At 42.8% G+C, this 27500-nt stretch overlaps 1 protein-coding gene across 1 annotated transcript in view; it reads left to right on the top strand.

Moving 5' to 3' along the window:
- The window catches only part of camkvl (CaM kinase-like vesicle-associated, like), a 45400-nt gene that overhangs the window by 7336 nt on the left and 10564 nt on the right, over nt 1-27500 (top strand). Inside the window, 2 exon segments of the mRNA XM_048241919.1 lie at nt 26022-26128; nt 27188-27319. Of these exon segments, the coding sequence (XP_048097876.1) occupies nt 26034-26128; nt 27188-27319 (227 nt within the window). The 5' untranslated portion in view covers nt 26022-26033.

Below are 27500 nucleotides of genomic sequence, written 5' to 3'. Positions count from 1 at the left end.
TTTCTCCTCCCTGGTGCCCTTACGTAACACTGTGTGCATTGTTTACTCTGAATACCTGTTTTGGTCCATCACTCAATGTGTTTAGTCAGGAGGTAACCCAACACAGACGGCCGCTTTCGTGTTCGTGCAGAGTGAACTCAGTGCTTTGCCAGCTTGCCTCATGCAATGCTTTTCACACAGACTAGCAGAGTAGCCTCTACAAACTTTTTTTCCCCGTAAAAAGAATATTTGCCATGCAATTACACAGGCGTAAGGCTTGTGAATGTTTTGGTCCAACTGGGCAAAACCCACCCTGATTCCAGTGCTTTAATGCTTCCCAGACCCCTTTTTTTTTCCCCGGAATATTTGCCATGCAATTACACAAGAGACCGGCCAGATGAATATCGGTGGCGTAAGGCTGTGAATGTTCCAACTGGGCAAACCACCCTGATTCCACTTTAATGCTTCCCTCCCTTTGGAAACGATTGATGCTTTTAATACAGTGGTGTCTGGTCGAACATGTTGCTCGTCATAGCAACGTCATAGCAGTGTTTGCTGATTCTGACTCATGTGCTTCTCTGTTTCTCTTTTTCTCTTGCGCTCTCTCTCTTTCTTTCTTTTCTTCCTCCCACTGCTCTCCTTCACTCTCTGGCCTCTGGCCCCTCTTCGTCTCCACACTCATCAGTTCTCTTTCTCTCTCTCTCTCTCTCTCTCTCCTTCTTTCCTCTCTCTCCCTTTCCGCCCTGGATCACCAAATCTCTTCCTTTTGAGAGCATTAAGAGGACACAGGCATTAACCCGTCCACGGACGCTCATCAAGTACACTGACATGTGAGGCCCCCCCTACACACTCACAGATGTGTGGAGAAAGAAAGAGAGAGAGAGAGAGAGAGAGAGAGAGAGAGAGAGAGAGAGAGGTGAAGGGAGGCAGTGAGATAGATAGAAAACAGAAGAAGAGATGGACACCAAGAGAGACAGGAAGAGAGAGAGTACAAAAAACAGAACTGAGACCTAAGCATACTGTTCCAGCCAATATTAGCACCAAAGCCTTTCACTGGCGTGGTGGTGTTTCAGAAAGAGAGAAAGACAAGGCGACGGGCTGGAAACCCTACAGCATAACCCGTAAAGAACAGGAGTCATGGTTATACAACACAATACTGAAGAGTCCAATGAAAAGAGATGGAGCCTGCCATGGCTCACCATGACCTGGTTTTAGATAATCCACCTACTTAAGATGGTGGAACGTCACCTCAAATTTCCTATATTTAGCTGCATTGTTTCTCGTGTCTCATGTCTTTGGGCTCTGAAGATGAGCGTCTGTGTATCCTGATATATCATCCTGCCAGGAACCTGTCCGTATGTTTGTGTGTGTGTGTGTGTGTGTGTGTGTGTGTGTGTGTGTGTGTGTGTGTGTGTGTGTGTCCACATGTGTGCGTGTGTGAGTTTGAGTGTGTGCATGTGTATGTGTTTGTGCGTGCGTATATGTGTATGTCCACATGTGTGTGTGTGTGTGTGTGTGTGTGTGAAAAGGATCTATTTTCCACTGTTCCATTTCACCTGTCACACTCTGAGGCTGAGCCAGGTGGAGCTGTGGCCACCATTAATTTCAGCCGCCAGCATCACCTGAATGCGTCCCAGAGCAGCTCACCGTTTCATTACCACTATCTATTTCTGTCGCCAAAAACATATTTCACAGCGCAGGAAAGAAAATGGGTTGCCACATATACAGATCTTAACAGGTCTTAACATTGAAATTAATAGTGTATATATTTCTTGTGTATTTTTGTTAGAGGGTCTCCACTACACAGGGTCCCCGCGGATCCTTAAAAAGTCTTAAAAAGTCTTAAATACAACTTTCGGTTTTTAAGGCCTAAAAAAGTCAGTTACATTTTCTGGAATGTCTTGAATTTTCAAAAGGGAGGTATTACATTTTTGTATGGGACCATGAGAGAGTAAAATGTCTCCATCTGGTTTAGTGTATTTTTTTAACCGCAATTTTCTAAGTGACCAGTGTACCTTTTGGGAAGCATTTGTTCTCTGCGGGTGTCATCTGCATTCCGTAGATCAAGAACTACTGGAGGAAGTGTAGTGGTTGCAGAGTGAAGATGTTTTTCACAGGTGGCGTTAAAGGTGTGAAAACTGTAAGAAAAAATATGCCTATCGTTCTCGTGTAGCATAGGCCTGAGAGATACGCAGGTAGCCTACGTGAGCGGTAGAGTGAGCGGGAGAAAGAGTTGGTAAGCCATTTAGCGATATAGGGTGGCCATACGTCCGGATTTAGGCCGGACAGTCCAGATTTTAAACGCCCTGTCCACCAGCCTCAAGCCGGACATTCTTGATTGATTAATCACCACTATGTGGATACTGTTTTTAGAATTGATTTAGATTAAGTGTTAGTTAGTATAATTTGTATTTTAGTATATTCTTTATTTGTGTTTTTATATTATATACTTTTAATTACTTTTTCTGCTGTTAGTGAATGTGTGTGTGTTGTCTGTATGCTACTGAGACCTTGAATAAATAAAGTATCTATCTATCTATCTATCTATCTATCTATCTATCTATCTATCTATCTCTCTCTCTATCTATCTATCTATCTATCTATCTATCTATCTATCTATCTATCTATTCATTTGTCCTCCTTTTTGGAGTTGCGCCGGGCTTCTAGAATCTTTGCTCGGACAGAATACTAGTGGTATCAAATGGTTCATAGAGTGTTGATGAGTGTACATATTGTGAAGGTTGATAATACAGTGTGATTTTTCAATGTTAAATGTTGCAATTGGTGAATAAACTCTTTTGAGAGGTGGATATACTCTAATAAGAAGTGGATAAACTCTATTTCAGAAATTTTAGATGTGGATGAATTGAGTTTACTTGCGTTTAGCCTCCAACACATCCCTGAACCTAAGGGATTGTCATTTTCATTAAAGTGTGCATTACGCCTTTGGTCGGCAAGCTCTGGTGTTGAAGATGCTTTGGTGTTGAATATGTTGACTGGAAGTTGTTAAGTATTTTTTGCCCCTGAAGTGAGAAAAAAAAAACCCCAATTGGCTTATTGGTTGATATGGGGGTGTGTGATTGTGACAACAATAAGCAGGGAATGGCATTGACCATTTTCTTTATCTCCTCTTGCTATGTCAGTTTTCCAGTCCAGGCCTGTCAGGAGAAATCAGATTTCACCTGCTCAATGTGAGGCACTCAGCGGCAGCTCAGCCTAAGCAGGGTTGTAGTCAGAGCCGGAAAGTAACGGAGTACATTTACTTGAGTACAGTACTTGAGTACAATTTTGAGGGATCTGTACTTTACTCGAGTATCATTTTTGGGGAGTACTCATGACTTTACTCAAGTACATTTAAGAGGCAAATATTGTACTCTTTACTCTACTACATTTCTATCCATAACCGTGAGTACGTTACTACATCTAAAAAAAAAAAAAAAGAAAAATCTGGGAAACCCTCAATTTGTTGTTTCCCTCTCAAATGTGATTGGATTGTGCAGGCGCCACTGATTGGGACAGCCTATCAGCAATCATTTTCAGCTTTCCGCCAAAGTCAACTCCATGGTCAGATTTAGATAAGAGACGAAACCATGGACGAAACAATGGATAAAGACGCAGCAGGTCCATTCCGTGAATGTGCCAACCTGAAGCCCCACCTCGCCAGACTATTTCAATTTTCTGAACAAGTAAATGATAGTTTTCGCTTCAAGTGTTTCGATTTGTATTTGAAATACTGCCCATCCCTGGCAACATGGTAAAAAGATGAAAATGACTTGATTTTACTTCCAATTCATTTTACATTCTCCAAGGTATTAACATTTTTCATAATTCCATGTAGGATGTTTCTGTACATAAATGTAAGCACTGTGGCAGTAGTAATGCAATATTTAGAAAATGTAGGCTACTCTTGTACTCTTGATACTCAAGTACTTTTAAAAACAAGTACTTCAGTACTTTTACTTAGGTAGACATCTGACTGTTGTACTTTTACTTGAGTAAAATTTAGCAAAGGGTATCTGTACTTTTACTCAAGTAATGAAGCTGTGTACTCTGTCTGGTTGTAGTGATCAAATAAGAGGTGTAAACTATCAATTCTGTGGTCACGGTAAGGTAGCGGATTTTTAAAAAAGGCATTCAGAACATGTAACATGTTTTGCTGTGCTGCATATGGGACGATAGATGCACATAGTAAATTATATAAAGTAGGCCTATTAAAATATTTAAATAGCTTAGTCTACCTTTGAAAAAAATATTGAAGGGAATCCAGTCCAGTACACATGTCTTTGGCAAGTAGCCTAGGCTACTACAGACACAAGTGAAGAACAGTCAGCCTCAGCCAGATATGTACAGCCAGCTTCAAAAGAAGCAGCCCAGACCCTAAAATTAAGCATTTATTGCTGTAAAGGTGATTCACACACAATAATTTTTCTTTCCCCAAAATACTATATTTGGTAACTTCTGTAGACATCCAAAATGGGGTGAGTGTTTAGTTAGTGAAAAAAAAACTATTGCAAAAAACATTTTTTTAAGTTGTCGTATTTATCTTTTTCGCCATGGTATAGTCTTAATTTTTCCATTTAAATGTCTTGAAAAGGTCTTAAAAGTCTTTAAATTTGCACTTGAAAAATGTGCAGATACCCTGACTACATTGTGTTAAAGGTGAGTTACTAGAATTCAAAGGAGGATGTATATAAGACTGAAGGAGAATCACCAGCTCACCAGCTACACTCAATTTTTTCCCTTTAAATCTTGCCTGCACAACATTGTCCGGTGCTGCTAGAGTGTCAATTTCATCTAAGTATTGATCACTTGGTTGTTAAATAGTAGATCACATCTGTATTCATTTCCAAATATGTGAACTTCTGAGATTGGGATTTTCAGATCAGCTGAGAGGGACAGCTGAAGCCTGTAAGTTCTGGTGAGAAAACACGGAGCGTTGGCATGCACTGGCGTGCCCGGCGTGTACTGTCATGCCTGGCACAAAACCAGCGGGGGTGATAAAGCTGTTCTCACCCTTCGACCGTGCGGCCATATTATGGGCATCCTCCTGTCGACGTCCACCTCGCCGCTGCCAAAATGGCAAGTTGATCATGGGCGAGTGAATGCCCTCGCTGCGAGATGATATCTTTGGGCACCACAGGCTTCTTTGACTCAAGTTTGGCTCAGTTTGGTTGACGCGCAGGCGAAATTATATGTCTTCCAAATGACAGACTAAGAGGCCAGCTGGGTACGGTCACAATTGCCAGGAGGAATAGAGCATTCGATTTCTTGCGGTTTCTTGCCGAGGGACGAGATTTCAGGCACACAGCAAGCGCCTCAATAAAGATGCATCAGGTTCATCAACCTGTCAGGCTCCTCGCCCAAGGTAATTTGTTTCATGTCAATTGTGTTGTGTCATACACAAAGACCTCAAACTCTATTCACTCTGCCACCCAGGAGAAAAACCCTTCAAGAGAGGAAACATATCTGTTTCAATAATGTTTAGTGCCTGTTAATGCCCGTCTGTGAGTATAGTGGGAGGGTGGAATAGGAGCCGTGGCAGTCTGCACTGTAGCTTGCTGAGTATTATCTCTTCTTCAGTCTCTTCTCCAGAGAGAGGAGTTCACTTCTGAATATTTCACCGTCGCCGTGCTCATCTAGTCTCTTTTCTCTCTCTCTCTCTCTCTCTCTCTCTCTCTCTCTCTCTCTCTCTCTCTCTCTCTCTCTCGCTCTCTCTCTTATTCATCCATCTCTCCTTCCTTCTCTCTGTCTCTCTTTCTCCATGTCCCTCCGCGTCATGACTAAATTTCCCATGCTCCTCGTCCTGTTCGTCTCAGCTTCTCTGTCTCCTCATGCCCACGGTCTTCCTCTTGAGAGGGCCGACATGCTGAAGAGGCCTTCAATCGTTGCAGTCCACTCCTTTTGGCTCTTGAAGGACTCATCAACAATATTGGGTTTCGCTATTTAATCTTTGGACTGGATTCTCTGGAGTCTTCTCTTCACTCTCTCTCTCTCTCTCTCTCTCTCTCCCCCTCTCTCTCGCCCCCTGCGTCCAACTGCTTCAGGATTGTAGGAGAGTGATTTAATAGCTGGAGACGAGTTAATAATTAGTTTGTTGTGTTTAAGTTCTCCTCTGAAGGCGGATGGGTGTGTGTGATGGAGAGGAGAGGAGAAAAGAGGAGAGGAGAAAAGAGGAGAGAGGAGGACCGCCCGTGGGAGCATCTGATGAGAAGCGAGTCTGGAGTGCCTGAGGTGCCAGCCTGGTGCTGGCTGTGTGTTCTAGAACCCTCACTGGCTCATCTCTGGGCTCCCGGAGGGGGTGAGGCTGTGTCAGTCAGTCAGTCAGTCAGTCAGACAGCCACAAAACTCCACACGTCATCACACTCATCCTCATTAGGATGGGAGAAAAGACAACAGTCTGAGAGAGAGAGAGAGAGAGAGAGAGATTCAGCTTGTGGTTTATGCTCTTGGTGCTACTTCTGTTAAATTGTGAAGAAATTTCAGTAATTTGTTTAATATGATTTTTTTAAATGAAATACATTATATCTTATATTTCTGTGCTTTTAGTAAGCATTTTCTGCTGTTTTTCAGGATCCACTTACATGGCTATCCATATCTCTCATGAATCTTTCTCAAGCATTAAGGGCAAAACTGCAGATATTCCACTTTTTGACATATGGCAGCATGTCACATTTATGCAACAGATTTCCATTTGAGGTGAACTCCCATATGACAGACCTGAATACCTCACGGCTTCTCTGGGTCCTGGTCTGCATGTCCAATAAAATAGCCATACCAAGACTGACATGTAGCGTAATGGAACCCAAATATGTTTCAACACAGTTTAGTCATGTGGTGAGAGGGTTAAACAGCCCTCCCAACCAACCAGAGCATTTCTCATTTATTCTAGGGAAGTGTCTACTTGGAAGTACAAATGAATGCTTCCGTGAATTCCTCCTTGTTGTCATTATAGGCATTTTTTTCCCATGGTTAATCCCGGAAAGTCATCCCCACCTTTGACGAGGGGTCAAAGTCGCGCCAGCGCCATCTGTCATCGTTTCTCTCCAGCACTCAAGCTTTCCATGTTTCTCTCACCTCTGCTGTCAATTCAGCCGAGTCGTTTGGCTGTTGGGGTGTCTGTCTCTCTGCATCCTTTTTTTCTCTCTCTTTCTCTCTTTTCTCTTTCTCTCTTGTTCCATCTCTCTCTCGTTTGCTCTCATCGATCTCACTCCCTAGAGCCTTACTGACCTATTTCTCATTATTTTGCACACACACACACACACACACACACACACCCCAAACACACACTTTCCTGAACAACCATATTGTACAGAACAACCCCAAATCAGAAACAGTTGGGACGTTGTGTAAAATGCAAATAAAAACAGAATGTGATAATATACAAGTCTCGTAAACTCATTTAGCAGCAAAAAGGACATAGACAATGTCAACATTTCAACATATCAAATGTTGAAAATAAAAATGTTTCATGGAAAATATATGTTTACATTTTAAATTGGATGCCAGCAACACATTTTAAGTTGGGACAGGACAGGGGCATGTTTACCATGTGCTGCTTCACCTCTTCATTTAAAACAATTCTGTAAATGTTTAGAAACTGAGAAGACCTGTTGCTAGAGTTTTAAAAATGAAATGTTGTCCCATTCCTGCATCATTTCAGTTGCTCTACAGTATTGGGTATTATTAGTTATTCCATGATGTACCTAATTTGACAGTTCTGGACTGTAGACAGGCCATTTTAGCACCTGGACTCTTCCTCTATGGAGGAATACTGTTTAAATGTGTACAGAATTCATTTTTCCATTGTTTCCCTGAAATATTCAAGGTCTTCCCAGGAAAAGACATTGCCTGGATGGCAGTATATGTTGCTCAAAACCTGAATACATCGTTCAGAATTGATTGTGCTTTGCCAAATGTGCTAGACGCCCATGCTGTAGTCACTAATGCACCTCCACACAGTCAAATGTTGGGTTTCGAACTGAGCACTAAAACTGAAAAGGCCCTCTCCTCTTTAGCCCAGATGAGTCTATGATTTCCAAAATTAATTGCAATTTTTAATTGGTCTAACCACAGGACCTTTTTCCACGTGACCTCAGTCCATTTTAAACAAGCTCAGGCCCAGATAAGACAGTAGTATTTCTGTATTATATCTAAATACAATTTTGGCTTTTGCATGGTAAAGTTTAGACTAGGATTTTTGAATTGAGTATTAAACTGTGCTCATAGACTATCAGAGGTTTTCCTAAACGCATACAATGATTTTCTTTACAAAAACGGGTCTGGTTTTAATACAGTGCCATCTGAGGTCCAAAAGACCACGACCATCCAATATTGTTTTTCAGCTCTATCCCTTGTTTGCAAAGATTTTTCTGGATTCTCTGAATATTTTAATGATATTATGTACTGTAGATGATGAACTTCCCAAATACTTCACAATTGTATGTTAAGAAGCATTACAGTAAAATGACATTGTTTCATCATTTGTCCACACAGGTTTGCACAATGATGAAAACCCTTACATCTTTACTTCTAAGAGACCCTGCCTCTCTTTTTCATTGCCAATCATGTTGCCAATTACCCTAATTAGTTGTGAAACATTCCTCCTTTTGTTTTCTTTATCATTACACAACTTTTCCAGCAATTTGTTACTCCCGTCCCAACTTTTTTTAAAACATGTCGCTCGTATCAATTCCAAATTAACATATATTTTCCATGAAATAGTTAAATTTGTCATTTTCAACATTTGATATGTTGTCTGTGTCCTTTTTGCAACTAAATATGAGTTTACGAGATTTGCAGATTATTACGTTCTGTTTTATTCGCATTTTACACAATGTCCCAAATTTTTCTGATTTGGGGTTGTATGTCGTATACACATATACACTCTCTTTGTCTGTCAGATTCATCTCAGTATGGCATAATATGTAAGTTCTATTACACTCAATGATTCATAGATGTAAATCCGTTATCCTCAGCAAATGTTGACAGCTATGACAGTAGCAGCAGCAGTTAGATCTTCTCTGATGGTTCCTGCGTTGCACATACAGTGTGACCTACATATATTGAATCTTGAATTTCCCCTGGGGATCAATAAAGTATCTATCTATCTATCTATCTATCTATATGATCATATACTGCACGGCAAAGTCATATTGCCTTTCTTTCCATTTGAAGTTACGATCAGCAGGGGAACGTGGAGCTATTTCAGATCAGAGTAATCCAGCTTGCTTCTTAAGAGCAGCTCTTATGGGTTGGCCTTGCATCCAAAGACACTGGCTGTTTAAATTGGTTGTGTGTGCTGCCATGTGTGAGCTTACAAGATGCAGGCTCTCATTAGTGCAGACACAGAAATCTTCCACACTCTGTGAAATTATGTCATTCTGAGGGCATGATAATAATATAGAGTGTACGGTTTTGTCCAGTATATCAGGCTGTTTCAGACACGTATCAAGCCCCTGAAAAATATAGAGATGTATAAAAACCAAAATTAAAGCATAAAGCAAGGACTTACAGTATATGTACAGCTAATAAAAAATATTTGAAAGTATAACATTTATTCACGGTTCCCTCAGTATTGCGATTGTAAACCACACAGAAGTTGTTTTAACCAAACTCCACCCAGCAACACGAAACTCTGAGTCGGAAGTTCTATTTAAGGTGCAGTCAGCAATTGTACTCAATTTCAAGCCCATAACATTTTTTGTCACATTCAGCAATCATTTCACAACAACCACTAGCTGCCCATTCCGTGACACTGTAAAAAACGGTCTCTGTAGGCAGCCCAAGCTCTGAAAACTGGAAATAAAGTGGGGCAGCCTGTCCCCCATACAAAAATGAGACCATGCGAGTTTCTCTGGGAATACTGAAGGGAGGGTTGAGCTAACTTTCTGGTGTGTCTCGTTTGATCCTTGGTTAAAATATAATGTACGTTGCTTCGGACAAAAGTGTCTGTTGCTGCTTACTGACACGTCAATACTAGACAAAAGGTGCAGGCGCCACACTTCATCTTTGCTGCTTAAATATAAACATAAACATAAACAAACGTGATTTCCTGCACTATCATTGACTGCACCTTTAAGGGCACGCTACCAGATTCTGATGCAGTGAATCAAAACACATTTTTGTTTATTTGTTTCTGTTTAATGTACTTTCCTCCACAATCTGTATATGCCAATATGAAATATGTATTCACTTGGTTATTTGTTTATAAGCCATGAAATTGCATCATAGCGAATGAGATGTTTCACTTACCCATAATTATGGAAGTTGGGTAACTATCCCTAAGGCTTTCACACAGGTGAAAAAAACTGTCCTGTGTGTGTGTGTGTGTGTGTGTGTGTGTGTGTGTGTGTGTGTGTGTGTGTGTGTGTGTGTGTGTGTGTGTGTGTGTGTGTGTGTGTGCGTGCGTGCATATGCAAATACACAATACACACATGGTGATTGAACAATATAGAGAAGAAAAGATCAAAACGATGTCCTGAGAGGAAATGCTTTTAGATGGGAGATTTCCAAATAGAGTGTGGCCTCTTAAAAAAATCATTGCTTTAGTAATGAAGCTCTTTAATATGAAATGAAAAGAATGGAATAACAGGCGATGGAAGAGGAGACGGCAGCGTGGAGACTTTGTCCAGCTGTCTGGGTTGACTGTTAGTTTAACATCACAGCTGCTGAAAAAAGTGGAAATGCCAGAGGGATTTGGATGTGTGTTTGTGTGAAATGTTTGTGTGTGTGAAAGTCTGCACGAGTGTGTGTTAGTGTGTGTGTGTGTGTGTCTTGTGCATGACTGAAGGGGGGATAACCATACCATACCACATGCTATATCAATCACTTGTGTTTCTGAGAATGTTCATTTGCGCACATTTGTATTTACGGGATGGTTTTGTGTGATGGATGTGTGCATGTATACATGTGTGTTTGTGTGTGTGTGTGTGTGTGTGTCTGTGTGTGCGTGCTTAAATCTATTGGATTAATCAGAAAAAATGTATTCAAATAAAACTTAGCTTGTAATGTGAAATCTAAAAAGACATAAGATAAAGATAAAATGACTGCTCTCTTCTCTGTGGGGCGTCTGAAACAGTGCCTTCTGATCCCCTCCTTCAGTTTAAATGTCTAATTTGAGTTCAACGGAGTTTTGATGCTGGCGTGTCGCTCCATATCTATCAAACGTCAAGCCGATTTCTCCAATGCCCTGTGATAAGGTTACACCAGTGTAAGATACTAAAAAGAGAGTCTGCTTGATGCGTATGTAGTAGGAAGTGCTGTTATATGGAATTGCTTATTCCATCTGTATGGGCAATGTTGTCATGGTCTCATGGGAAGAGAGACTGTGTGGAAGATAGATTAGAATGGTCCCTCATGACCTGAAATCTATATTTTAAATATGTGCAGAAGAGGTGTTAAATTCCTAGTGCTATAGGTAGGGGATATAACAAAGCAACCTCTGTTTGCAAAGGACATCCCCACTAGAACAGCCATTCACTGGGATTATCAAGCAGGTTATCAAGCTATTCATATTATGTCGTTCAGATTCAAGATATATGGCGTGCTCAAGGTAGAACGTCTAAAAGGCAGTGTAGAGAAGGAGTGCCTCGGCTATCAGAGAATTATTTCTCTACACTGCCTCTTATTCGTATCATGTATTTGTTAATGCCATTGCAGTGAATTAGCAGGAAAGCAAGAAATGAATGGAAACCTGCAGAACATAGTTCTAGTTCAAAGCCTTGTATTACACACAGAAAGACGTACAGAACGCGGCCTGAGTGAAGTGCTGTGTGACACATCACAGAGTACAGTAGAAGCAGTGGAGTGGTTTCATTACAGCTGGCTGTGTTAGCGGCCATGCACCTGGAGGCCAGGGGAAGTTCAACGATGTGAACGCGAGGCCACACCTGATGTCAGAGCCAGAAAGACAAGAGCAGTTGTATTTCACTTTATACCTTTGAAACAAACACTGCTGTTGATAATGAGGCAGATGAGTGGGGACACTACATGAATATGCTATAGTGGAGGAATAGAAGACAGTTTAAAGGCACGTTTTTCCCCCATTTGAGGTAAATTGCTGTTGTTAACTGACTGAATACCTGCTTTAGTCTCAATAGATGGTAATCTAAAGTATGCCATTGTAAAACCTTAGGCACTTGGACAAGATATGATCATTCGAAAACATAATAAAAACCAAAATTATTCTGAACTGGTTGAGCGATGTACATATTATGGCGAATAAAAAAAAAAGGGATTTGTCAGACAAGCTGTTTGGATACAGACTATGCAAAGTGTTTATGAGGGATTACTGGAAATAACTGATTTTGTGCCGGGACTGAATTCTGCTGCATGCCATTATCTTTGAATCTCCCGGTGGCATGGTTTGGTCTAAAGAACATCAATTGCTGATGGGTCTGCACCTGTAGTTTTGTGGTGAATTCTGCCATTAATTTTACCTTCATCCATTTGCAGGAGCTTTTATGCGTATACTGTATCTTTGCAATGAACCATGATAAGGCATTACCACTGCTGAACGTCTTGTTAACAGGGTAGAGTGTTCACACTCCCTGCATGAGCTGCGTGTCTCAGGAGTGTCTCGAGCTGTTAATGAAAGTCCATGAAAACCAATGACAAATCGGGCCATAATACATATGCAAAGCATCTAGTGTGTTTCAGAGCTCATCGGGCATCTTACACTGTCAGTATAGGTACACTGTATTTGTGTCTCAGTAGTCAGTATGTGTGCTCCACATAGGAACTGAGCTAGAGGCAGCCAGCACTGCCAGCACCTTGCTCTGCCAATTGAGCCACATATTGGTTTGTTGGTTTCGGTGGTAGAACATTTCATCATGCATTAGCAATACAAAGCAACATTTACTCCACATGCAGCATTTATGGTTCAGATTCATGCATTCGTTTTCACCCATACATTCTCCCTGACATTTGAATCCGCGTGATCCTGGTTTGATCAGATGAGCTACAGCCTTAGGTCGAGTCCCGTGATTTATCCCGTGGAAAAGGAAGGAGCAGAGTTTGAGTTTTAGCGCTGCAAGCTGTGTTCACTTCATCGCTTCGTTCTCCCCACATCCGTGAGAAGGACCATCAGGTTGCGCTTGGAGCAGATTATACAACCCACGTGTGCCAGACATGCTCCTTTGTTGGGGGCCTCAAATGGCGGAAGCCACCTGAGCTCTCCCCTTGTACACACTGTGCGTGATTTCCTTCCCCCCAATGTCCAAGGCCCATAGAACTGGGCTAGCATGCCATGAAGCATTGGCCTGAGCCAGATTAGCACCTGTGCCTCATGCATCCATCAACTGCATCGCTCTTTAATGCCTTGCATGTTTAACCCGGGGACATGTCTTTGCTCGGAGCCAATGCACTTAGTCAAACATCAATTGTGTACAATTGTGCATACAGAAAATAATTGGCTCCCTTTGACAAATGAGCCATCTCGCACGACTCACGTTCACCTTGTAGATTCTCAAAAGGAGAGCTTTCAAAAGGAACATTATAATGAAAAAAGAAGGGCAAGTAGCTATTGAGATCATTTTATGAGCCGAGAAAACACCAAACACCTTCCCCCACACACACACACACACACACACACATACACACCATTTATAATATAATCCTTTAATCTGACTTAATGTATGCCACTAGTGTATGTGGGTGGGTTTCATTTCTGGGTTGGCTGCCACCATGCTGAGACCCTGCACATAGACACGCTGTGTGGCAAATATTACTCATTTTTATGATCAATGACATGAGCAACACATGTAATATATACATTCATATTACATAAACATGGGGAATTACCTGTCTGCATAATGGTGTATGTGTCCAATGCATTCTTGTGCATGTCTGTGATCAGGTGTGAGAAGAAATGTGTTATCAGGTGTGTGTGTGTGTGTGTGTGTGTGTGTTTGTGTGTGTGTGTGTGTGTTGTGTACAAGGTCAGAAAGAATCCAAGCTGTATGCTAGATTGGTCTCCTTTGTCTGGCATCCTCCCATGCAGTCATGAAAAGTTGTAAATATATGAATTGTTTCACAGATTGATATGCTCTATACATCAACCAGCCAAGGGTTTGGCTCCGTTTTTGCCATTTCTTTGCTTTCCCCTCTGCTCTTAGCAGCTTTCACATGCTCTCCTGGATAGTGCATGCATTTTGATACTCTCATATATCTGCAGATCTCAGTCGTGTTGGATGCGTGTGGTAACTCTTTTGCAGTTTACCTGTGCAGTACTGTGCAGAGTCAGGTTTTCATCTCCCTACTCATTCAAGGTCAGATTCGCTCTGCTGTTAGTCGGGTTATGCAATTTCTGAAAGTCTGAACATGACATTTGTTTCTCAGTACCATCTCAGTTCACACAAACATCATTTGGTGTCTGAAGTTTATATGCTTGACTATGGTGTGCATGACATGATATACATATGTCTGAAATATATATATATATATATAAGTATGTACTTACATTAATACACAGGATTAGATGTTAAAATCCCTCCCTTGTGCCAAAATCCAAGGTAAAAACACATTCAGAAGCCCCTGCTCAAGTTTAACTTTAAAAAGCACACTACCTACAAATCCGCCAACAAATGGTCACAAACACAATACAAATGGCCCATCCAAAAGCAGTATATAGTATGCGGCAAGTCATTGGGGTTATCAAGTGGGCACCTTCATTCACCAATGTTTCGTTAAGTTAGGCCCACGACACCTCATAGATAGATAGATAGATAGATAGATACTTTATTGATCCCCAGGGGAAATTCAAGAAGAATTCATGAAGGCTTAACAGTGAAATCAGCGTCCTGGAGACACTCCCCTCCATGCTGCCACCATATTACCACATTGAAATATCCAATACCCAAAATACTCCTAACCAGCCCAAGCATGGTCAAGGTTGGCTAGGTTGGTCCGTCCCGTTGATGTGGACTGAACCATAGCCATAAAAACCCTGGCCAACCAACCATCAACCTAGGCACAGCCCATCACAAACACAAAACAAATTAGCCAGTTAGCTTAGGCCCCATCACAAACACAAAACAAATTAGCCAGTTAGCTTACGCCCCATGCTGCCACCATATTACCACAACAAACATCCAAAGGTTGGTCCATCCCGTTGATGCGGACTGAACCATAAACCATAAAAAACCTTAGCCAAGTACCATCAACCTAGGCACAGTCCATCACAAACACAAAACAAATGAGCCAGTTAGCTTACCTTAGCTTGCGCCCCAGGAAGGGTAACTTCTTCTTGCCCACAACCATTCGCTTGCCCGTTCTGCTGCTAAAGACATGTTACTAACCACCTGCCTTAGACTTCGACCACAAATGCCCAATTCAGTAGGGGTGTGACTTTCGAAACCGACGTCTCGAATCAGTGTCGAGGCTTTGAAGCACAAGTGTTTCGAAACACTGCTTCGAAACGTGGTTCAAAACAGCCATGTCATGTGACCACTGCTTCGAAACATCGTTCAAAATCCCCATGTCATGTGACCAAAGTTAAGTGAACCTTCAGTGCATTTTACCGGTGTTGGCAGGCGTGCCCGCGCGTTCAATGAACAGTGTAGCTTTCTCTTAAGCAATAACCATGATGGTGTAGTGGTTAGTGAGGGTGTTTTTTGCACGGTAGCCCAGGCTGCTCAAATGTGGTTCGATCCCCGTTTGATTTGTAAGGTATTGTTTCAGATCGTATCTGTTTATGTTTTCTTACTTCACCATTAACCACACAGTTTCAACTAAACTCTCAGAATGGTCAAAAATCGAGAGTTTTTATAAGAAGAAAGTGATTTAGAGAACACATAGTGGCAGCAATAAGATTGTCTTTATTGTGACTTCATGTGGTCTCCCATCCAGTAAGGGCATGCTGCTTAGCTTTTGACAAAGACTGAACACAGGTAACACAGCGAGCCACGAACTTTAAAAACTACATCTCCAATACGAAGCATTTGATAGATTTGTTGCACCCTAAACAGCTCCGAGGTGTCGGAATTGTTTTAAAGCTTCGAACAATTCGCACAATTGCTTCCTTTAACGTTTCAGTTTTGAATTACGCCGGGTCGTAGCTTAGTACTCACTATATGTGGAGGTACCGCCATCTGCTGGCCAAGATCAACCTTCATTTCCCAGCCCGCCCCATTTTTCAACTGGCCGGTTTTACACCTGGCCTTCACGGAACAAGGTTTATCCCCCTGACGTACAAAGTTAATTTGCCTTACCCCTTTACTAGCTGCTAATAAATTGACTTCCCTCCTTTTATCCTCTATTGCCGCTGCCACACATTTCAATACCTGGTTATGGCGCCACGTATACCGCCCCTGGGTGAGACTTACCTTGCACCCTGATAGGATATGGTGGAGACTGCCCACACACAAGCAAAGTATGCATTTATCATCCTCACCAAACCATTGACTTAAATTCTTGGGAGATGGGAGCACATCATATGTAGCACCTAACATAATCTGATTTTACCAGCTTCCATGCCCCATAGATCTTTCCATTTAATCCGTCTTTTTTCCACCCCTTCCCAGTTCACCCACTGCCCTTGTTTTGCCTGCGACACTGCCTTAGTACATCTTACAGCCTCCTCCTGTGTATGCATTTCCTCCACTACCATTTTCCTCTTTTCTCCTGCAGAAGCCTTACTCCACAAGGGTTTACTTACACCCACCCCTAGACCCCCCCGCCCGTGCTGCACATGGCCCATTATATCCCTATGCTTCAATGCTGATTGAGCTTGCTTAACTGCCTGCTCTGGGTTCCACTTCCTCCCTGCAGTGTGGGTGCAACTTTCCTCACCACTGGGTCCTTGGATTGAGTAAGAGTCATTTCCAATCTAGCCTTAACACACTTAAATTCCTCTGTCAGACTAGATATTGGCAACACTATACAATACCCTTCCCATACAAGGCTACACTGCTTAAGCAGCGTGGGACTCCGAGCCATTTTCTGACAAAGGAGTTGATCATTTTTTCCAACCTCTCTACCTTTGACAGAGGAACTTCATAAACTGTCAATGGCCACATTAGCCGAGGCAACAAACCAAACTGCAAACACCACAGCTTGAGCTTACCTGGCAGCCCTGACTAAGTTTATCTATCTTCTGCTGGCGCCTAGATTTGACTACCTCATGTTGCCGTTTTGTCCTTATCTCAATAGTCCCAAATCTTTCCTTACCATAACAAATAATAATACATAATAAATAATGTCTCCCATTTTCTCTAATTTGCTTTCAGCCGTCCCCTTGAGCTGACCCAGGATCTTCCTACATTCTGCTGCACCTGGCCATCTAACCCCAGGCCTATGACCATTAATCTTCTCCCTCCTTGGCTGACTGGCCTCTCTTTCTGCCTCAGTGCTAGAACTTTCCTCAACAACAGGGGTACTGATGTCCTGCGAACTGTGGGTTTCTTCCTGTCGCTGAACTTCAACCGACTGACTTGATGCACTTCTTAAGAAATGGCTATCAATGTGGGGACCCTGTGTTCCCTCTACCAAGCACTTCTTTTTTCCTTGATGAATTTTCAGGCCCTTTAGACTTGCAGCTTTTTCTCAGTTTTCTCTGAACTAGTGGCTTCCACAAACATGTTTTCCTTACTCGTAATCAAATTCGTTCCAGGGTCAGTAACCATGTCTATCACAAGTGAGTCATCTTCTGCCCCTGCTCTCGCTGACTCTAGGGGTATTTTTTTTATTATGTTTTACTGTATTTAGTAGGGTGCAGCCCATAGCTTAGTGAAGCCTGGGCTACTGCCACAATGAGCTGCTAACCCATTGTAGCCCCGGCGGGGTTTCCTCCTGTCACTTGTATACTATACTTGTATACTGTACTATATGTCTGAAATATATGTATGTATGTTTATATACCAGTGTGACAAATGTAACCTTTGCTTGCTTATAGGTATACTATACATGGATGGCCTCATTTATCACAGGCGCTCACAGGCTCTGCCAGGTCTTGTCATGCAGTAGCACAGCTCATTGAGCTGCAGTGGTTTAATGTCATGTGCGATTGGCATGTAGCACCTTTCTATTTATGCAACAGATTTATATAAGAACTCCTGCGAGTCCTTACATCTCACCGTGCGTCTGAGGCTCTTGCCTCACGAGAAAAGATTGATTTCTGCTTCGTGCTTCTCTCAGCCCATCTCAGCTTTGTTGCACTGACGCTTAACGGCCAAAGGTCACATACACAAGGGTTTAATAAAGCTATCTTTACTGGTTTCTCATTGAAGGGTGTGTGTGTGTGTGTGTGTGTGTGTGTCTGTGTCTGTGTGTGTGTGTGTGTGTGTGTGTGTGTGTGTGTGTGTGTGTGTGTGTGTATGTGTGTGTGTTGTGTGTGTTTGTGCATACATGTATGTGCTTGTGTGTCTGTGTGTGTCTGCGTGTGTAGATTTGGATATATAAGTGACTCCTGGCCTGCAGAGATAGCAGTATGTGCTCATGCTGTGTAACTCCCATGTAATAACTTTCCACAAATGTAATAAACCACAAAAGTAATACAAATCTTCATTTTTAAACATGATAATCCCACAAATGTAATAAACCACAAAAGTAATACAAATCTGCATTTTTAAACATGATAATCCCACAAATGTAATAATTTCCCACAATGAATAACTTGCCTGCCCCAAAGTAATAACTAATTTTGTCCAGTATTCACGAATAATTGTCCAAATGATCTTCAGATCAAATTCAGTATCAGATTTTATTCGGTTAGCTTATTGATCTATGACCCTGCTTATCCATCACAAGTACAAAACCTTCCACATTTATTGACATCTCTGGTAAAGTTGACCAATATCATTTTTTGCCAATTCATCTTAGTCTCACAATAAAAACAATGAGGAAAAAATCCTCATAAAGAAATGAATATCCTTAACAAAAAACACATGGGCTGCATTAGCACCCCTTATTACTTTGTAAAGTCTCCCTCTGCCAAGGAAACAGCTCTTTATCTTCGGCTGTTGCTGCTCTCGTTCACTGGGTGTCTGACTAGAATCACTGAGTTACATTGTTACATTGTATTTGAATTATACCTTGTGCCTGTTGTTTTTTATCATTCTATTTCATGTACTTTTTAAAGTATCTTTTAAACTACCTTCATTACTGCCCTAGCTTTTATTTAGCATTATGTTTTGCTTTTGTTTGTGTAAAGCATATTGAATATTGAATTACTGGATATGAGATGCGCTATTAAAATAAGCTTGCCTTGTCTAACTGCACACAGCTGTACCAGCTGGCTACCATGACAACAGCAAGGGATTTTACACCATTCCTCTTCGCAAAATATCTCCAGATCATCCAGATTCTTAGGGTTGGGGGGCCTCATCACTCTCGTGCATTTTGACCACATGCATTCTCCTCTGATCAGGAGACTAAACCATATTTTTCCTCTCAAATGTTACTGGTATGTATACGACCTCAAATCATACCACGAAAAATGCCTAGGTGGTCGTACAACATATACATGAATATGAACATATATAGCCTACTCTGCCTGTTGCACACATACAATACAGTTAGAGTTTCAGAAAAGCTAGATTTTGTGGAATCCTGCTGTCATGGATGGTCACACACTAACAGATCCATTCCATCTGCAGAGATTCACTGGGCAAATCTGTCATAATAGCAATTCAAAGGGATAATAGCTTTTAAAGAGAATGGGAGTTGGCCCTGTCATTAGTTTGTTGTCTATTTCACCCGAAACACAGCCATGATTAATTACAAAAATATATATATTAAGTACAGCCATTTTGATCCATGCGTCTGGTTAGTCATTTCTGCAGTTGTTTAATGAGCGGAAATGGGGTCCAGACACACTCTATATGAACTTCAACCATGCACTTCAAACTAAGAGCTTAGATTGATAAAATAGGGTCCAAGGACATCAAATTCCCATGGTAACTTGCCTTCTAGCCCCCTAGCTGCTTGCATCTATGTTTATCAACAGAGTACACTATTACATATTATGCTCTGCCAACCTTCAAAATTGGTCAAGGTCAAAATTAAGAAGGCATACAATGACCCCACAATTATTGCCACTCCTGGTAAAGATAAGTAAAGAGGGTTATAATACATATACACCTCATCTTTTGAGGGGACCAAACCTAGACCAGAGTTACCATGGGAACTTGGTGACATTGTTATTAAAGGCAAGGCTGTGAACACTCACAAGTTTCATGTAATGAGTTTACTGGCTGTTTAGTGGCTTTGTCACCTAATTCAATTGGCTGTGATCGACAACACTTTGACAAATCAAAAAGCCAACAACATATTGGCCTAATGATTGGTCCATTGGACCATTATGTAAAGATCAATCATTACATTTGTGGATAGTTAGTTATCACATTTGTATTAGACAAAAGTCATTACATTTGTAGGAAATCATTATGTTTGTGGGTGTGATTATTATATTTAGAAAGTGCAGATCTTTATTATGTTTCTGGTTCATTACATTTGTGGAAAGTTATTACGTTTGTGAGTGCTACATGCCACGTTTCTGTAGGCTATTATGGTCAGGGCTGCACAGGCAGACGCCCCTAGAGATCTCATTTAGGCCAAGCCTCACACTCAAACTGGGACATCAGCAATCACACCAAAGGGACAGGGATTTACGCAGGGCCTCAGAAGAGCCACAGAGAGATGGAGGCAGGGGCCCCTGAGAAGCCCCTGATGGCTGCTCAGGATGAGACAGAGAGAGAAGATGGCTCACAGCTGAGGTGTGATTTGGTGTGTGTGTGTGTTTGTGTGTGATTTTATTTCTCTAACCAAACACAGTGTGCTGTATTTTACAGGGATATCCTTTCTTCAGCGTATCCGTCCTGCTTTAGAGGCATCTTGATTCCTTTCCCCCAGTAACCAGGCTCTAGTTGGGAGCAGGCTGTAGTTCTAGTTTACAGGGACATAATTTCCATCGAATGGCCATTGTCCTTTGGGGGACTTTCTTATTGGTAGTGAAATTTCCAATATGTTTTTATTCAATTTCCCTCTATTTATCTGCCATCCTCTGCATGCCTCTGGACAACACAGCTGGGAAACGCAGCCTCAACTCTGGAAGCTATGCAGGCTTTCCAAATGTGATGAATTTTCATTGCAGCAACAAGAAAAATGTCCCTCTTAAGCAAGAGAGTGCCTGTGATTTCTAGCCCATAATTGCACACAGTCATAGCAGTGATGAAGGATGCTGTCTTGTGAGCAATGAGGAGATTACTGATTATAATTGGGTGAAGCTTGTACACATGCAGTAAGCTGACAAAAAGCCTGCAAAGAAAGACAGAGTGTTTTTATTGACCTCTTGTGTTTGTGTGTGTGTGTGTGCATGTATGCTTCTGTGTGTGTGTTTGTGTGTGTGTGTGTGTGTGTGTGTGTGTGTGTGTGTGTGTGTGTGTGCATGTGTTCTAATTTTTTTCTCTCCTATGCATGTGCGTGTGTGTGTGTGTGTGTTCATTCTTATGCCTTTCCCTTTGTGTGTGTGTGTGTGTGTGTGTGTGTGTGTGTGTGTGTGTGTGTGTGTGTGTGTGCATGTGCACATTTGTGTATGTGTGTGGGTGGGTGTGTTATGTGTGTGAATTCATTTTTATGTCTCTTCTTCAGGGCCTGTGTGAGTGTGTGTGTGTAAGTGTGTGTTCGATGTGCATCCATGTCCTCGGGTGTGTCTCAGCATCTGGCTGATTATAGCAGCCTACTTTGAAATTTCCTCTGAAATTTGTACTACATGCATTATTTACAATTAGAGTTAATATGACAAGAGCATGACCCTAGCCTAATGGCAGAATGAAATCCCTAATTTCCTAAGCGCATCTGTATTCTGTGTGGACACAGATCACCCCCATCTCAGAGCTATTTCTACCCCATGTTAATTACTCTGCCCTGTCTGAGCCAACAAACACACTCTATTAGAATGTGTTGCATAGAAAGTATCACTTATTGCCATTGGAGAGAAACGTCTGCTTTTCTCGCCCTGTGGTAGAGAAAAGCAGTTGGTCATTAAAACTATGGCAAAACACTTATGATTTATTTATCTTCATGATTTTTTAAACACCGGCTTACCTCCCACTTGGTCATCAGCGTTTTTTAACCCGAATTTTAAAGTAGAAGTTGTAGCCATTTCTAGCAGTTTCCTTCTATCTTCTACTGTCTACACAGCCCCAGGGAGCTCTCCTTTATCCTGCAGGCTGTCTTAACTTTGTGGGCCCGTGTGCGTGCAAGTGGAACAGAGCACCTTTGTCTTAAACCAATCGAGCGGCTGGTGCGTCATGGCGAAGCCTCCTAACGGCGTCTGGGAGAGCGTGCGTGTGTTTGACCACGTCTCTGGACCACTAAGGCCTCAGAGAGAGAAAGAGAGAGAGAGAAAGATGGAAAGAGAGAGAGAGAGAGAGAGAGAGATGGAGGGAGAGAGGGTGAGGGAGCGACATTGATTGAGCGTTGGCCTCCCATTGCCCCTCCTGCCTGGAAGCTGTCCCTTCACATCAGTGCCAGGTTTGTCAGTCTCCTCCCTGGGCGCTGGGAGCCTGAAAGAGCAGCATGGCTCTTCTCCTCAACCCCCAAGATCTTCCTGGCATCCAGCTGCTCTCTCTCACTCTGTATCTGTTTGTCTTTCCCTTCATTCTCTCGCTCTCAAGCCTTCTGTCTTTTTCATTCTGTCTGTCTGTCATCTCTCTGTCTGTTTTCTCTTTCTCATGCTCTCTTTCTCTTTCTCTTTCTGTATTTACCTCTTTTCTCTCTTTCTTTTCTCTCTCTCTCTCTCATGCTCTCGTCCCTTCTGTCTTTTCTCTCTCATTCTTTCTTCTCTCTCTCTGTCTCTCTTTTTCCTTCGAATTCTCTCTCTATCCTCTCTTTCCCATTATCTTGGTTTCTCTCACCTATCTCCACATCCTTTGACCCCTCCTCTCTCTCTCTCTCTCTCTCTCTCTCTCTCTCTCTCTCTCTCTCTCTCTGTCCAAGCAGCTGTGGTGTGGCTCCAAAGAGCTGGGCCTCCAGAGGTGTCCATTGCCCCCCACAGCCTGTCGCAGCGTCACAGACACCGGCTGGAGCCTGCCCTGCCACCCACATCTGTCCTGCAGGCACCCCAGCTGTGCTAGAAGCATTACTGCAAAGTGCCACAGGGAACAGTGTCAAGGGACAACGATCCTTCTCTTGGTCTTATTGAGGTGCCGTAACCAAAAGAACGCCCGCACGTCTACTACACAGAACCTGCTGCTCTAACTGCATTGTGCCGAAGGAGGTTGAGGGTTTAGATTGGAGACCTTGCCACAGCTGAGCCTCAATGTGGTTACCTGCAACAGATTGCGTGAGTACGGTACTTGTTGTGGAGCTGGTCCGCGTTCAGAATGAGCGTGTGCAAGAGCAGTGGACGACAGGAATGGAGCGGAGGGGCCGAGTGCGGCGCACGGCTGAGTTAAAATGTGATCTACGAGTGGCGCTCCACATCCCCCCGGTGGGATTTGCGCTTGTGTTTAATGTCTGTGTCTCCTGGGGTGAAGATGCATTGCTTTAATAAGAGCCTCATAGAGGGAGAGTGGAGAGTAACAGAGAGCAGGGAAGAGGGAGGGAGAGAAAGCATATCTTCTCTTATGGAAGCTTCTGAGGAAGGACGAATGGTCTTTGCATCATCCCCACTTCTTCTCCCCATGGTGGACCTCATGCTTGGCAGGCTGTAGCACTGTTGCCAGGCATGCTGTAACATTAATGCTAATGTAAGTGGATGAGGAAGCAAGGAAGAAAGAAAGAGCACAGGGAGAGAGAGGGACAGAGACAGAGCCCAGCATCTAGCGCTCCATATAAATATGCATGCAATTAAATCATCTGCACTTAAGTGGAGTGCATCTATAATATTTATCCCATGTGTATGTATGGTGCTCATGAAATAAATGACTGATAAACCCATAGCTGAGTCCAGGAATTGTACATCAGCCATTTTCCATACCAGTGTGTGAGTATTACAATATAGTTGAGTATTACAACAATATAATAGATAGTAGATTGTTTTGTTTTTCATTCAAACGTAGCTTTTTTTCTAGCTATTTCAATGATGCTATTAATGGAGCAGTGGCATGTGATGACGATGATGATGATGATGATGAGGCAGGACATGTGAAGAGGAAGGCATCTATAGGAATGTTTGCACCTGCGTCTGCCGCACAGGGCCGTGCTTCACCCCGCCACTCGGTACTGCGGCACTGTGTGGCACGGTGGCATGCATCTGACACTAATGAGTGGCGCTGCCAGCTCCAATCAGCCATCATGTCATCCACGAGCGTGTTGTCACATGCATGCCACACAACAGGGGCACTGCCAGGCCTGTTATTGTGTGTGTGTGTGTGTGTGTGTGTGTGTGTGTGTGTCCATAGGGTGTGCTGGCACATCGCTGGCATGCATGTTGTCGTCTGAAGGGGATTGTCATACCTTTAGCATATTCCCTGCATCTGGCTTTACACGAGTGTGAATAAGCTCGGTGTCAACATGGCTCAGCTGTCCCCTCTAAATGCGAGGAGAGGAGAGCAGCCCATGGCGCAGGCAGAAACAGCAAAGGGGCCACTGCTGCTGCCGTTGATGTTTTCATCCTGCCATGCAGCTCTGCTGTCTGCTGTCTGAGGTTTGCTCGCTCCCTTGCCTCGTTCACCCTCACCCACCCGCGGGGCACAGCAGTGATTAGGATGAAAGAATGATGTTCAAACATGTGTGGTCATGTTCTGAGAATTTTCATATTTCACTTTTTTTGTTGGATCTTTCTTCATTGTCCACACATTGAGTCGGGTGTGTGGTGCGAAGGGTCAGCCTGGTGTTAGTCGAGGCTCTCTCCATGGAAACACAGCTGTCTAGCCGTACTCTCAAGACTTCAATCCCAGCAATTGGTGATGTGAGCGAGGAGCTGTCTGTCTTTGATGGGTTTCAAACACACTTAAAGGACCATCACGTTAAAAAGGAAAAACAAAAAAAAGAAAAGAAGTTTTTATGTCCCAGAAAGTCCACCACCAGCCAGCTAGCGAGCCAATCGGCTGGCCAGCCGGCCACTGATGGCCCCTTAAACCTCAAAGCACAGCAGTGATCCTTTATTCTCCCAGCTCTGTGAAAATGTAGTTACGTAACGTTTTCAAATGGCTCTCTCTTGCCCTTCCCATCATCATTTTACCCACACCACCACCACCCCCAATCCCAGCCACCCCTCCAAGCATGCCACCACCCAACCCAGCCCAGGCCTAGCATCAGCCTCCGCCCCACCCTCCTCTCCTCTCTCGGATCTATGGGAGATTAAGGATTAGGGGCAGGATTGGGATTACACAGCCAGCGGCAGCAGCACAGGGTTCACAGCAGGCTTGCTCACAACCCCACCCCATCACACCCCAACCCAATCCCACTCCACAGCTCCCCCTGCCCTGCACACCCTCTCCCTGGAGATCATCATGTTGATTCCGTTATCACTCCTGCTGCCTTCCTCATCTGTGGCATCAGTCTTCAGGCTTTGCCGTTAGTTACTCTCTCTCTCTCTCTCTCTCTTTCTCTGTCTTTGTCTCTCTCTCTCTCTCTCTCTCTCTCTCTCTCTCTCTGTCTCTACCCACTTTCCCCAGACTCATCAGTTCTATTAGTGTGGCTGTAGTAGAGCGAATGTGAATGACAGGAATGATTTAGCACAAGTCATTAGACTTTCCCCTACCACAGTGTATCATGCTGACATTAGGATAATGTTTCCGTGTTCGTTAGTATCGGCAATAGCATATGCACTATTAGCCAGATAGAGGAAGCAATATGCTGGACACTGATGGTTAAGAGCACTGTGAAATCACTCTTTGCCAGACTTGCTCTGTGCAGGAAGTTTGCTAATTATGGTAATAATAGGGTAATAATAGGGTATTAGGGTATAATTAATTATAGATTTCTTTTTCATTGAAGTTTGACTCTTTGAAACTATTTTTTAAGAGCACATTCATTGTTTTGTGTTATGCAGGTGTTATTTCTCTATCATGATTCAGCTCTTCATATCCAGAAGACAAACGATGGTGAGTGGTGTCCACTGTGCGCTACGTGAGTTTATTCTGGGTTTGCTTTGACAGGTGGATGCTGCCATGCCATTTGGGTGCCTTGCCCTGCGGGACGGGCGGACGTACCACAGCCCGACGGAGATCACTGACAAATACGAGATCGGGCAGGTCCTCAAAGCGTGAGTCCTCCCATCACTCCATGCTCACTTGAGGAATTTATCGCAGATTCAAAATTTTTGGTGTAATTGCTTTTGTATCTGGAGTGATGATGTTGTGTAACCAAAGTAATAATGAAGATTACTCCAAAGGAATGTTTTGGGTTGATATTATGCATTGAAAGGAGGTGAGCAGTGTTCTGATGGAGACGGATAAATAATTCAGAATGGAGCCTGGATTCTTTGTGTGTATGTGTGTTTGATATCTGGAGCATAAAATAACAAGAGCAACACCAATCTCAGACACCCAACTTAAAAGAAAAGGCACCCCTTTTGAATCATTAAAAAACTAGATGTAAACTCACATTTCATGTCATTTTCCCATTAAGCTGTCTCACAAACAGAGTCGAATTATTTGAACACTAGAGGCCCTAATTTGAATGATGGAAAGAGCAAAGTCTAACCAAAGGTAATTTAATAACTAGGCAAAATCGATTTGCTAATTTAACACCATGGACAAGGGCAAGACTAGCCTGGAAAATCCAGACCCTGGTAATCTAGAAAGATTAAGGGTCTGGTCACGAATAATGAAAATGGCCCAACTCAAGGGGCGGCACCAAGCATGCATTTGAAAATCTCACTGCACGCAATTGGATCACACTACAACCAATGTTTACTGACTGATTCCGGACTTCGACGCAATTGTATAACACTACGACCAATGTTTACTGACTGATTCGTTGCAGCGCTGTCGTCATCTGTTCTAGCTCGCCTTATGACCCGCCTATATCAGATACACCGATGTGATTGGTTCCTCGTGATGCAAGTAACATGCATCATTACTCATTGCCAGAGTGTCAGAGACGCAGAGACAATTAAATTGTGCGTTTTTAACTGCAAACACTGATGAATCAGCTCAATCAGTTTACTCATGTCACACGATAGCTCATGCACGAGAACTTTGCTTGTTGACAGACTTTGCGTTTTGCCAGACATTTAAATTCAGACCCTAAGTTTACTGAGAGTTTGAAATATGCTCCCTATGAAGAAATTCTCATTTGCGCGCCCCTGCTTGTCTCTCAGGAAAGAGTTCTGTGAGTTGTGTCTGGCGAAGGACCGACAGACAGACAAGGTCTACGTGTGCAAGAAGTTTTTCAAGAAGGATGGCAGGAAAGTGCGAAAGGCCGCCAAGAACGAGATCATGATCCTGAAGATGTATGTGATTTCAGATGTCTGCAAATACTAAGAGTGTGTGTGTGTGTGTGTGTGTGTGTGTGTGTGTGTGTGTGTGTGTGTGTGTGTTTGTGTGTGTGTGTGTGTGTGTGTGTGTGTGTGTGTGTTTGTGTGTGTGTGTGTGTGTGTTGTGTGTGTGTGTGTGTGTGTGTGTGTGTGTGTG

Source organism: Alosa alosa, chromosome 4 (genome assembly GCF_017589495.1).
Source record: "Alosa alosa isolate M-15738 ecotype Scorff River chromosome 4, AALO_Geno_1.1, whole genome shotgun sequence".
NCBI lineage: Eukaryota > Metazoa > Chordata > Actinopteri > Clupeiformes > Clupeidae > Alosa > Alosa alosa.
This window is presented reverse-complemented; position numbering and strand designations above follow the sequence as displayed.